General features: G+C 45.1%; 1 protein-coding gene across 2 annotated transcripts in view; it reads left to right on the top strand.

Annotated features, from left to right (window-relative positions):
- The window catches only part of Rtkn2 (rhotekin 2), a 62,318-nt gene that overhangs the window by 11,163 nt on the left and 37,023 nt on the right, over positions 1 to 14,132 (top strand). For both annotated transcript variants that reach the window (XM_059282193.1, XM_059282194.1), the window contains exons 3-5: positions 7,599 to 7,657; positions 11,858 to 11,911; positions 13,260 to 13,377. In XM_059282193.1, the coding sequence (XP_059138176.1) occupies positions 7,599 to 7,657; positions 11,858 to 11,911; positions 13,260 to 13,377 (231 nt within the window). The remainder of the gene's footprint in view (positions 1 to 7,598; positions 7,658 to 11,857; positions 11,912 to 13,259; positions 13,378 to 14,132) is intronic.

The following is a 14,132-nucleotide window of genomic DNA, read 5'->3' as shown; positions in this document are numbered from 1 at the left end:
GGTTGACGAGCTATGTGGGGTTTATTGGCAGAAGACCTAGACTGCTAGGTGAGGTGTGGGATTGACCGCTGGGCATTGTGCTGCCCGTCTTCACTAAAGGTCTGGAAACCAGGACTGTGAGCCTGCCCAGGGTACATAGTGCTCCCAGAGCTAGGCTAGGTACCTGAAGACTTAAAAGGCTCTGTACCACGCCCCGTAACCCCCCAACCCCCTGCTTCCAACCTGAAACCACCCTTGTTTCCTTCTACCTCTCAACGCTGTCACGTGATTACAAGGTTTAACGTGCATCTTTTTTAAAAATTTCCTCTTACCATTTTAAGTGAAAAGAATTCATGATATAGTAGTGTTTGGGGGAGATTGTATGGAAGCAGAGGACTATGAGCAAAATAATGGAAATAGCCACATTTGAAGACAGATAGTTAAGACAGGGAGCCACAGAAACAGCAATGATCTTGATCTAGTTCTAATAATGAAATAGCTTTTGTGTGTGTGGTTTTTTTTTTGTTGTTGTTGTTGTTGTTGTTTTTTTGGTTTTTCGAGACAGGGTTTCTCTGTGTAGCTTTGCGCCTTTCCTGGGACTCACTTGGTAGCCCAGGCTGGCCTCGAACTCACAGAGATCCACCTGGCTCTGCCTCCCGAGTGCTGGGATTAAAGGCGTGCACCACCACCGCCCACCTAGCTTTTGTATGTTTTGTTAAGACAGGACCTCAGTGTGTAAACCGGGCTGGCCTAGAACCTGCTGTGTAGACCAGGCTGGCCTTGAACTCATGGCATCCCACCTGCCTCTGCCCCCCTAGTGCAGAGATTACAGATGTGTGCCACCATGCCTGGCATGAAATTACTTTAAAAAAAAAAAAGTTTACTTTACTTTTAATGATGTGTAGGCATGAGTGCATACATGAGTATGGGCGACCTTGATGACCAGAAAACGGTACCGGGTCCCCTGGAGCTGGAATTACAGGCTGTTGTGAGCCACCCAGCATGGGTGCTGAGAACCAGACTCAGGCCCTCTGCAAGAACAGCAGCACCTGCTGAGCAATCTCCCCAGCCCCTGAAATGACTTGAGTGAATGAGTTTCCCTGGGCCTTACTACTGAGCCTTCACTTACTGTGTTCTGTTTCATAAACCACCACTGACGGCTGATGAAAACAACCAGATTGTCTCACCGTGTTAAAGCCTTGAAAAACCAGGGCTGCAGGCCACCTGCGCCATGTGCGTCAACTTCATTTATGTCTACTGGAGTAGTGCTGGGCTTGTGTCACGCTTGGAGGAACTGAAAGCAGAGGGTCATCGCTCTGCAGTCAGGGAGGAGGAGACTACTTGTCCTGTTCCCTTTCTGAGCTGCAGTGAACATTAAGATTCACTTTGAGAGCAGTGAGCTGTGGGCTGCTTCCCCTTGATGCTTCCTTTCCTGCTCCGGGGTTCTCCCTGGCTACTGTTGCTCACAACGTCCCAGTGGGCCTACTTCTGCCTTTGGAAGAACCGCTTCTCCATCCTGAACTCTCTTATAAATAAACATCCGCAAGTGTTCGCTGAGTTGGCCATTAATTTCGTGGCATGGGTGCTCATCCACTGCCTTCTCTCTTTCTCTCTCTCTCTCTCTCTCTCTCTCTCTCTCTCTCTCTCTCTCTCTCTGTGTGTGTGTGTGTGTGTGTGTGTGTGTGTGTGTGTATGTGTGTACACATTGTTCTGTTGAAGCCTTTGAAAATGAGTTACAAGTGGGACACACACACCTTAATAGTTTGGCATGTGTCTATTTTCAAGAACATTCTCCTGAATAGTCAAAATATGATTATATGCAGAATGTTAATAATTTTCTATATTCACCCTTATCCAATTGCTCAAAATCTCTCATAGTTGGGGTTTTCTGTCTGTTTGTTTTTGCTAAAATTTGATTTGGTGTCATGCAGTGCATCTAGTTACATCCCTTTGGTTTCTATTAATTACCCTTTTCTAAAATTCACTTTTCATTTGTGCTTTGAAGAGTCTAGACGTTAAAACCTTTTAAATATCCTACATTCTGCACTTGTCTGTTACTTGCCTTAAGTTGTCCTGGGGCCTTCTCCATATCTTCTTTACTAGAGCTGGAAGTTGACTGTGGAGCCCTTTGGCATTGAACCTCCTTTGGTCTTGCACACGGTAGGCAAGCTCTCTACCACTATGGGATTGAACCTATGGCCTTGCACATGGTAGGCAAGCTCTCTATCACTATGGGATTGAACCTATGGCCTTGCGCATGGTAGGCAAGCTCTCTACCACTGTGGTGTTGAACCTATGGCCTTGCACATGGTAGGCAAGCTCCCTAGCGCTGTGAGATTGAACCTATGGCCTTGTACATGGTAGGCAAGCTCTCTACCCCTGTGGGATTGAACCTATGTCCTTGTGTATGATAGATAAGCTCTCTACCACTGTGGAATTGAACCAATGGCCTTGTGTATGGTAGATAAGCTCTCTACCACTGTGGAATTGAACCTATGGCCTTGCACATAGTAGACAAGCTCTCTACCACTAAGTCCCATATTCAGCTCTTTTTCTACTCTTTATTTTGCAGTAGGGTCTCACTGAGTTGCCCAGGTGGACCTTGAATGGGGGACCCTGCCTCCGCCTTTCCAGCAGCTAGATTCTAGGCCTGTTCCTCAACACCTGACTCAGCCCCTCTCAAATGGGACTGACTTCAGCTTCTTGTCACCTTTTTCTCTCTTTGCCTTTTGTAAGTGGAGTCTGAGTGCAGTTCCTGGTCAGACAAACCTCCAACCACTCCAACCAGCCTCGAGTTTCATGCTCGGCTTTCAGAGTATGGTATTATCCCGCAAGCTTCAAAGTCAGTGGCTTTATCATCCATCTGTAATCCTCACTTAAATCACTTAGTACAGAAGGGTTTGCAAACAGTGATCATTTGGTGCTCTCCCTTCGGTCCCCATTGGCTGAAATTCTTCCTTTGGACCTCCTGGATTTGTCTGTTTTTTTTTTTTTATAACCGCCTCAGTCCATACTCACATGGGTGTGGCCATCTATGGTTGACCCACATGGCCACACCCTGGAAGAAAACTGATTCTCCCTCCCCCAGAAGCATCATTTGCCAGTAGCTCCTCCGCTAGGAGAGGGAGCGTCAGGAGCCCCTCCTACTCTGTGCCGGATTGCTGACCGGCTTGATCCTATGCAGGTCTTGTGCCGGCAGCCATAGCTCCCGTGAGACCATGAGTGCAGGGTCCTGTCATGTCCAGAAGACACTATTTGGTTTTTGGTCCTCCCTGACCTCTGACTCTTAACAGTCTTTTCCTCCTTCCAGTTCTGGATGGTCCCTGAGCCTTGAGAGAGGGGTTGTGTTATTTCTACTTTGGTAGCGTGGAAAATATTTATATATTAAAGCAGTCATCTCCACCTGAGCTCTAGACTTCAGCCTGCTGTTAAACAGTATAACATTCACTGCTTATCATTGTGCTGTCCGATGACACTGGACATTGTGCTGTCCAATACTGTCACGAGCTAGTAAATTCTACAAATGAGTGGTTTTCTTTCTCTTCACAGTCTTGCATATTTCAAGTATTTTCCCTTAGAACTGCTACTTAAAAGGGCAGTGTCCCCAATTGCAAAACTTTCAGGCCACATTTTCTTCCCTTGAGTCTTGAAGAAAATCTTCCATGACTTAGTATTTTTTTTTTTTAACTAATGTTTAATTATCTTTCTGTTGTAAACAGCTTGGCCTTTTTGCCTGGAGCCTGAAAGTAGTGCTTGTGTTTGTTTTGTTTGTTTTCAATGTTGAAGTGGAATGTGTGTGTAAGGTGGACTCTTGGGCTTAGTTAGGGATACACATACACACACACACACACACACACACACACACACACACGCACACGCACACGCACACGCACACGCACGCACACGATTCTTTTATTTCCTGAAAAAGTTTATTTTAGAAAATGAACTGTTAATATTATCTAGGTTTTTTTTTTTTTTCTTATTTAAGAACTCTTACCACTTACACAGATGTTGGACCCTGGCCCCACCTTCCGTGACCGTCCCTTGTGATCTCTTAGCACCCAATTATTTATCTTCTTTCGGTCCTTTTTCTTCTGGCCAGCTGCATCCCAGATTTGCTTTTCAGTGTTGATCTCGGAACTGACTCGAGTCCCCCCGGTTCTGCTCCTCATCCTTCCCACCACGCAGCTGCCTCTGCTTCCTTCTCCCCTCGGAACGAACGTTTGGGTTTTCCGGTCCCGCCGGCACATTTACCTCCTTGGTCTCACGGCGATGACCTGTTGAACTGCCGGGAATTCATTCTGGAGCGTTGTGATGTTCGAGTTTTGTTACTTTCTCTCTTTTGGAGGTGTGGTTGCTGGAACATTTTTTTTTTTTTTTAATCAGCTGACTCTCTCCAGTGGCTGTGTGTGGATCTGAGGGTCTCTCTTTGGAGACTGTTGGGGTTGTTCATAATGGTTTAGTGGTGTTTGCCTGCACCAAGACCCTGGCGGGCTGTTGTTAGAAGGGCTTCCTTGCTTTCTTACTCAATAGTGCTTTGTTTTTAGAGTAGTAGATTATACCTTCAGTAATGATGCTTTTTGGGACATTGGTTAGTTGACTTTCTGGCTCTTGGATATGACGTTACTTCTTGGGCTTCTTAAGGTTAGCTGCTTTCTTTTTATTTATTTTATTTATGAAGGTCCAAACTTTGATAGGACCTCTCTCCCACTTCATGCCTCTCTTCTCCCATCTCTCTCTCTCTCTCTCTCTCTCTCTCTCTCTCTCTCCATATATATATATATATATATATATATATATATATATATATATATATAGTTTTTTTTGAGACAGGGCTTCTCTATGTAGCTTTGGCTGCTCTGGATCTTGCTCTGTAGACCAGGCTGGCCTTGAATTCACAGAAATCTGCCTGCCTCGGCCTCCCAAGTGCTGGGATTGAAGGTGTGCGCCACCACTGCCCATCTGTCTCCTCCACAGTATTAACAATTGTTGAACCTAAGTACATTTCCACCCCCAGGATCTAGTACTGTATTCCACAAGCTTTATCAAGCTTTATGCACATTCTTATCTCTTCCAGGCTAGTGTAATGTCAGCTAATGTTTCCCTAACTCTGTGGGACGAGGTCTCCAGGAGCTGGCTTTCATGTCTTCCAAAGATAGTGGTATTTGTGGCAGCCTGTTTTCTGGCGGTGCTGGTGATGGATGTTACAGGAGATCTTGTTTTTCTTGTTGATATGAAGGCTCTGGTGGGGTGTGTAGAGAGAGTCTTGGATGACTGTTTCACAGGAACTACAAGTTAGACTCTGGTCACGTTAGCAAGTGGCTTAGTGTATCTTCCCCCTAAGCCTAGGCTCAGCCAAAATATCTGTACTCATACTGCAGGCTCCTGTTGGTGTGACACCTTAGAGAATCCCACAGACTCATGCCTTAGAATTGTCGCTTTGTTGGGCAGCTGTGTGAGCTGACTAGGTATGTCTCTTCGCTCTCTGTGGGTGCTGTCAGACAAACAGCAACTCACTGAGGGAAGTAGTGGTGAAAAGTCCAAAGCTTGGGTCCAGATCTGCTGCATGCATCATTCCAAGGATGCAGCTGCCTGCCCTTCTCAACATCGCAGTCCCGCAGTCCCAGATGCCCCCGGGGCCAGGTGAGGCGCTGTTCTGGGTGGGGCACTCACCACACAGCATCCTCCTCCGCACTCACAGAGCTCACATTTTAGCTCTGTCCTCTGCCTGCCTCCACCCCTACCCCAGCCATTCCATCTCTTCTGAACTTAAAAGTCTGAAATGCTTTATTTGGCTTTGTAAAAAATAATGCTAATTAGAGTCATTTATAGGATTTAATTACGTGTGTCATTCAACATAATTGTGAGTTTTTAATAGTGCCGAAATAACTCTGTGAGTTGGATGTGATTGCCAGCCCTCACACTCCAGTCTCCCACTTTATTGCTTACGTACTGTAAGTTAAAAGAAGAAAAGGCGTAGATGGGAAGGAAAAATTCCGTGCTTGTAGTAGTTCTGTAATGAAACTTATTTAAAGACCTGCTGAATTTATTTCTTAAATTTTCGATAGTTTGGTGTCTCTGGAAAGGGGATGATTATATCACACTCGGGGTATAATCTAGGGTATCATGAGTCTCTTACCATCATTTGTCATAGCTTTAGGGTGGCTTTAAATTCTACACTATGTGTTTCTGAGTGTTTTAGTTTTTACTTATTTGCATAAAAGGTGGAGGGTTTTATAATATGCTTTCAAATGACAGAATACCACTTAGAACCCTGTTACTATTTCATTAAGAAAATGTAAAATATTGCTGTCATTATGCTATTTATTGTTCCAGTGCACCAGTTTTGGCAAAGAAATGCTGTTTAAAGCCCCCATATGGAACAAAATAACACAGACCGAGCTGTGTTTACTCAGAGCATTTTCATACAGATGTTTGAGCCACAGAGTGGCAGATTGGCTCCCTCTGTTGCTCATCCTCTGTACCTACAGGAAGAAAGCTAGTGAAAAACAGTTAGTTGCCTTTTATGTGTTTATCTCTTAAATCGACATTTAGGGGTTGGGAAGTTACTCAGTGGTAGAGTAATGGGCCCCAGGTTTGATCCTCAGCTCTGAGGAAAAAATTGCGTGTACAGGTCTTATAAAGAAAACATTCTAAACCGGGTTTGCTTGGATGAGGTACACCGTTTCATACCTTTGCTCTTTGCTCAGGTTGAGTCCAGTTGCAGCATTCAGAGCCGATGTGACCATTGCAACTTTCAAGCACATATATCGTTAACGTAATAAAACAACCATATTTAGCGTTTCATGGTTAATTTGGATAAATTGGGAAAACGTCCTCACTTTTGCACCTAAAATAGCATTTTTGAGTATTTAAACTGAAAATAAGTGAAGTTTCAGGCTTGAGTTTTCTCATATTTTTTTTAGACTGACTTAATTCTGAAAAATGTTATGGTTAATTGGATTTATAGTATCGTTTGAGAGTATTTTTTTTTTATATCATAGCTTTGCAGAGATCTGTTCTTTCTTGGCATGATCTGGGTCCTGGAGATCAAACTCGGAGCCCCAGGTTGACTGCAAATGCCTTTATCCACTGAGCCACCTCGGCTTCCCTTGCTTGGTTTGTGGGACACCGTCTTCACAGGTAGCACAGGCTGGCCTTGAATGCGTGATCCCCCAGCTCGAATGGTGAGCTGGGTTTTTTTTTTTTTTTCCCCAGCCTCAGGGATAGCAGCCCCACGGCATGACTCGGGCAGCCCTTGACCCCTTCAGGCCAGTGTAGCCAATGAACTCGAAATGTAGGTTTTTGCGATCGCAGTTCCAGGGACAGGGACGATACTGTCCATTGCGCTGAGCGTCAGCAAGGCCACCATCATAGTGGCACCAGTACACGTTATCAGGAAGCTTAATAGTTTATGTAAACTCAAAAGACAGTGCCTCTGCATCTCCCTGAAGCGAGATGGCTGTTGACGAAACGCCTTTTGAGCCAAATACTTTACGCTAGTCATGAATATCCATAGGTATGTATTGATTTTAAAGTTCAGCTCTTCGTGGAAGACTTGAAGTAACTGCTTATTTCAAAAGACCTTTCTTGGTGTCGATGTGTTTTTCTCTTGACAGTGATGTGAGTTGTGAGAGGCGAGAAGGACGGCCCTGCAGAGGGAAGATTGCCCTGTCAGGTATGCTCGGGATGCGCCACCGTGTGGCTGAATATGTTGTTAAAGGGGCTAGCATGGCTGGCCTGGGGCACTCTGTGTTTCTTGTCTCTCCATTTATTGTCCATACCTCCATCAGAATATTTATTCTAAATATTTTATCATCATGCGCTACAATGGCGTGGACCTTTGCGCTTTGGGGAAACCACGTCACATGTTACCTACATTGGGCGGTTTTGTCCTCTGTTCCTGCTGTGGGATGTGGGAAGGTGTGTTGAGTGACCCACTTGCTGCTGTAAGTGCTCAAGCCGGGCTGCAAACCCACAAGCGTTCTCTCCCTGACTTTTCTTTTCAATGATTGTCCAAGATACAAGTTCGTGGGGGGGGGGGGGGGGTTGGGACCGTGTTTATCTTGCTTATCACATCATACCAAAGCCACCGTCCCTGGGCTTGGCTCCTGGGGATTGCACAGTGAACGTTGGGTAGATGACTGACCACTTTCAGTTTGTAAAAACCAAACGGCCCCAGCCCCGCCAAGTTTTCCTTTCTGGCCCAGTTCTCTCTGTGGCTCTGTCTTCCGTTGCACAAGCCACGTGCTTTGGGCAGATACTCTTTTTTCCTTCCCTCGTTGGTTGAGACGTCTCCGTTGGGTTGTGAAACAGCGGTCTTTTCTCCAGGATCCTGCTGCTCATCTCTAAACCCGCCCCTTCTCACTCAGGCTGGAGTGATGGTTCCTGTCCGCAGAGTGAGAAGGCACCTGGCCACTAGAAGGCGCCTAGGCTGTGTAGTCTCAGTTTCTCCAAAATGGCAGGGGCCACCCAAGACAATGGCATTGGCATAGAGATGCCACGCGATTAGCATGGCAGGCTTGCAAATATCCCCTCAGCACACCCTATGTACACAGTGTGCCCTGCGCCGTCCTCCAGTCATAGCTGGCTTATTCCTTTGGCCCCGAGGTAGAGTGCCTGGCTGCCTGCCTCGCAAGGGACTGTCCTCCACCTCCATCGCTCCCAATCAGGGCTGGCCAAACGCTACCATGCAGGGAGAACAGACATACGTTTTATTTGGGACCTTCTTGGAGAGAAATTGCCCTCAGCTGAGCAAAAAGTGCTGCAGCTTGTTAGAGGAGCCGCACAGAAACCTGTTGCCGGTTTGGCGCTCGTTTGTGTTCACGCTTGGTCTTCCGCTTGCCGCGGACGCAAGGCCCCCGCTGCTGCATTGCCTGCGTCCATTAACTACTGTAGATCCTTAGAGGAGATTTTCCACCCTCACTTAAACATCGTCCTCCTTCCTCTGCTTCTCCTAAGGCACCACCCTGTAGGCAAATGAGGTAGGTGGCCTGTTCTGTGAGTTCTGTGGTTGTCGTCATCCTGCTGTCGTCTTGAGAGTGCTTGTTTACGCTTAGAAGGGATTAAAATAAAAATCTACGGGGTGTGTGTGTGTGTGGGGGGGTCTTTTCATGATCACAGACACCTTTATACAAACGCCGAGGTCGTCTTCCCCAAAGCATGTTTTTTTCTTCCCAAGACATTTTTTTTTTTTAAATGAAATTAAGGAAAGAAAACCCGGAAGAGGGGATGCGTGTGTCATTAACGTGATTTTGACTCACTGGACATTTGCAGCCAGGTGTCATAATGTTCCTCAGATTGCACTGTAAACAGGACAGACCTGGGTTTTGAGTCTCCTGTACCTGCTTCCACTGGCCCCAGAGCGTCATAACTATAAAAAGAACAGGTTCGTCTCCGATCCTTTCTGCAGCAGGTAATGGTGCTGTGGCCATTGGTGTGTGCTTTCACTAACTCCCAAATCAGTGACTAAGCCAAACTAGTCACCCACACACCTCAGTGGTTTCGTTTTTCGTTTTGTTTTTTTTTTTCATTTTTCATATGTGTGCATGCATGTGTGCATGTATGTGGACATGTAAGTGCATGCGTATATGTATATGTAGGGTCCTGAGGCGGAGTCATCCTCAGTCATTCTTCCACTTTATTAATTTTGAGGGAGGGTCTGTCGGTCAAACCCACAAATAATGACGAGTCTCTAGAGCTAGCTTTCTTTGGGGACCCCCATCCTCCTGAGGCTGGAATTACAGATGATTGCCACAGCCATCCTGCATGGAAGTGGGTTCTGGGGACCCAGACTATGGTCATGCAGCAAATGCTCAGCCACTGAGCCGTTGACCAGGTCCCCAGTTTTCCTTTTACAAAATTATAGCCTGGGACGTGATACATCAGGTTAGCAATCCTGCTCCGGCTGTCTTAGGTTGCAGTAAACTGTCAATGAAGAGAAAAAAAAAAAAAAAACAAACAAAGGTGGACGGCTGTATGTACAACCCGGGTGGTCGTTTGTCAGAGTCTGGGGGTTGGTTTCTGTCAGGCAGAGCTGGATCCTTTGCTATCTGAAGAGTACACGGCCCACCGGGAAACAGATGAGAACTTCTCTCCCTCCCTTTGCTTTACAGAGCTGGGGTGAGGCTGGCCAGAGCAGGATTGACCCCAGGCTGGGGGGAAGCAGCTAAGGAAGCCTGGGTCAGGGTCCCTCCACAGCATACTCACCTTCCATGAGAGCATGACTAGGTAAAGCTTGCCCACCACAGCCAGGACAGCTGCAGGGAGAAACCGTTGACCACTGTGGAATGAGAGGGGGCAGCCATTGTGGTCAAGCAAGAAGGGAGTCCTGACAGGCCATCAGCCGAGCTGTAGTTATAAGACAAAGACATTCCTATTAAAAATCAAGAGCAGAATAACAATGTCTATTATGTCAACATAATTTAACACTGGTTTGGGATGGTAGTTAAAATAATGACTGAAAAATGAAGCTATTGGAAATGAATAGGCAGACTGGATACTTTTTGAGGCTAATAGATGGCAGATGGATGTGACCTCAGGCAAGTTACTGAGACACTTGAATTAAAGCGTTTAATAAAATGTGACTGGATTTAGGATAAATAAATAAAAAGTGGTAGTTTTTCTTAAAACCAGCAATAACTTGCTAGAGAATATAATGGGAAAAAACGTGTAATTTACAATAAGACAACAACTCCCCTTAAAACATTAAATATACAAGAATAACCTTAATTAAAATGTAAGGGTAGGAGCTGCAGGCGGAGCTCCGTGGGAGGTTCTTCCAAGCCACTGGACCTGAGCTCCAGCCTTCACACAAAAAGCCAAAGTCAGAGAAAATGTCAAAAAGTAAATATATTGTGTGAAGATAAAATATTGAAAAAGCTGTTAGTTCCCTGGGCCAATGAGAGGGCTCAACAGATAAAGGCATTTGCCACCAACCCTGATAACCTGAGTTCAATTCCTAGGACCCATGGTAGAAGGAGAGAACCAAGTTTACAAGTTGCCTCTGACCTACACACACACACACACACACACACACACACACACAGAGAGAGAGAGAGAGAGAGAGAGAGAGAGAGAGAGAGAGAGGGAGGGAGGGAGGGAGGGAGGGAGATGGAGGGAGGGAGGAAGGGAGATGGAGGGAGAGTAAATGCAAAAAAAAAAAAAAAAGTTTTGAGTTCCTAAGTTGAGATGGAATTTTGACCAAATCGTAAAACTCATATAAAGAACCAGTGACAATCAGATGCCTCCGAAGGACAATTCTAGCACGGTGTTGGCACTGGGATATGTCGTTGTTGATAACCGAGTTGGTTCCATCCATGAAGTGTTTGGACCAGAAACAGACAGGGGCTCGTAATGGCGCAGCTGATAAGGAAGGCATCATAAAGCTGGGGCGGGCGAGGGCCGGGGAGGGCACAGATGTAGAGCTAAAATCATGATTTAAAAGAATGTGCTTTCACTTCCACTACCCCGAGATTTCACACGCATTTAAGAAGTTCTAAAATGATCACCTATAGAGCTAGAGAGACGGCTCAGTGGCCAAGTGCATATTGCTCTTGCAGAGGACCCGAGTGGGATTCCCAGCACCCACGCGAGGGCTCACAACCACTTGCAACCTCAGATCCAGCGCCCTCTTCCGGCCTTCGTGGGCATCAGGCATGCAAGTGATGCAGAGACATACATGCGGGCAAAACACCCATGCACATAAAAATAAATAAGACATTTTAAAAATCAACTGTAAACAATAACTAGAAAATGTGCCATGTATATTTCGTTTTGGCTTCAGTGGGCACAATTGATTATGGAATTCAGGGGTTCACGTCATGAGTGAAATAAAAATGATCAAAATAATTGTCTTTTTTTTTTGCCTTCTTTATAGATATTCGAATACCACTGATGTGGAAAGACTCTGACCACTTCAGTAATAAAGAATGTACGTATGTTTTTAATTTGTAATTGGGAGTGGGAGTGTTTTCTTTAGCGCGCAGGACACAGATTTGTGATCTCCAAGGACAAAACTCTTTGGTACTGAGATGCAGTGATGCCATTTGACAATAAGCCAGTGTTGTGAACTGTGGTTTTCTGATTTGGGGTCTGCGTATCAGTTCCCTGGTGGCACATACCAAGTACACTTTCCCATCATCGATGGGAACCTGAGTGATGGGCTCAAGGTGGAGAGATCGGGAGAAAGGTAGATCCCCACACCCCCCCCACACACACACCCCACACACACACACATTAAAAAACAGCGTGGAGTAAGTCAGCAAAGGTAGTACTACTGTTTTGTTCTCCGACTAAGGCCTGGGAGGTCTCTGCTTTGCTTTGTGAGGTTATTTAACAGGATGTAATGAAAAGTTTTTAGCTTGGTATGATCTTTTTTTCTTTTTTCCTTCACTGTTTTATTGGGTGTATGCAGTCTTCACAAATCTGTGTGTTGCGTGGATCACAGACATTAACCTCAAACGTTTCCTAGCTGTGTGAGGCAAAGCCTGAGTGATCCGATAGTCCCTTATCTGCCTTGTCTAGTGTGATGGCTTTGTTCTTCATATTCTAAAAGCTGAATGGGATTGGGCATAATTAGTTTTATATGAGGAATTTAAATCAGGTTAGTGTTTGTTTTTCAATTAGGACATAAAATTTACTTCCCCAAGGAAGGCATGTGGGAATTGAGTCAATCTTCCTGATTACTATGGAGAATAAACTTTTCCTAAAGAGCTACGTTTTCTCAATAATGAGGATTCAGCCCGTTAATCACTTAGTATTTTTAAGAATGTCACCAAACCGAAAGGCCTAGCAGCGCTGTTTTTGCATCCCCCTGTCTGTTTTATTCCTGCCTTTTGTATTCCCTTGTCTTTTTTGATTGTGCTGCCTACCTTTTGGTTGTTTGGGGTTTGGGGGTGGTTTCTTCCCTTGCTTTTAGTTTGGTAGAATTTGGCTGATATTAATGTGCCTACTCTAAAAAAATCACTTTTTTCTTAAGATTTGGACATCAAATAACAGAGGGACTCATTATGTGTGGTGATTCATTTCCTGACAGGGAGTAGAGTTGGTTAGTGATCAGATCTGACTCTGGGGATCTCTTTGGGATGCTGAGGGGCCTGACGTTTGTTTTTGGCGCTCCTTGGTTTGGGGTTGGTTTGAGTTGGGGTGAGGGGCCATTGCATACACAGGAAGCAGCGGCTAGAGCTATGGCGGGTTCGTGCTCAGTGTGCGAGTCGAATGTCTCACATGGGTGTGATTTGTCCCACTGGTGATGGCTTCTTCCGTTGTCTCTCCTCTAGGCACACAGCGCTACGCCATCTTTTGTTTATTCCGGATGGGAGCTGAAGTGTTTGATACCGACATGGTGATTGTGGATCAGACAATCACAGATATATGTTTTGAAAACGTCACCATATTGTAAGTATCTTTAATCTTTCAGGAGTGAAATCTGAAGTTCTGCTTCTTTGCCTTATCTGTAAAGAAGGGCTGAGGGCTGATTACTGTCTTTGCTTGCTGATGGCCTACATCCTCATGGGCCTTGGATCCCTTTCAAAGCATTAACAGCTTTAAATGTTTAAAATATAGACTTTTTTTGGGGGGGGAGATTCAGAATAAAACAGAAATCATGTAATGAATACAAGCAGCAAATAGTTGACTCATTGGCTTTGATAAACTTTATATAAATATTTGTATTTCTATCACTAACCAAGCTATGAGGATAATAGAATTTTGCTTTATGTTTGACATACAATGAATTTGAATTTGGGCATAAAGCTGATTTTATTTTATTTTATTTACTTCACAGGAAATTTAGTGCTGAAAGTAATAAAGTGTGATAAAGCAAGTTTACTTATGAGCCGTTTTCTAAGTTCTTATCATGGTGTTGGGGTGCTCTTTCTCTTACAGTGGACTTCTCATTCAAATAATGAAGGACAGCCTGGCTGTCTTAGGGGCTGTTTTATTGTCCTGCTCTGTGCAGGCTCATTTTATGATGGTCATCATACAGAGAGACAGAAAACAGCTCCTCGGGTAGCCGTGGAGATCATGTTTAACCACCATGAATTCTTCCTGGCCTCTCTTTCAAAGACTTTGCTGGCCTCCCTCCTCCTTGTGGGATTTGTTTCTTGGGAGCCTTCAAGATGCCATTTCCGTATCGGGTGGTTATAGCTGCC

The sequence above is a fragment of the Peromyscus eremicus genome, chromosome 16_21, assembly GCF_949786415.1.
Source record: "Peromyscus eremicus chromosome 16_21, PerEre_H2_v1, whole genome shotgun sequence".
NCBI classification, from domain to species: domain Eukaryota; kingdom Metazoa; phylum Chordata; class Mammalia; order Rodentia; family Cricetidae; genus Peromyscus; species Peromyscus eremicus.
This window is presented reverse-complemented; position numbering and strand designations above follow the sequence as displayed.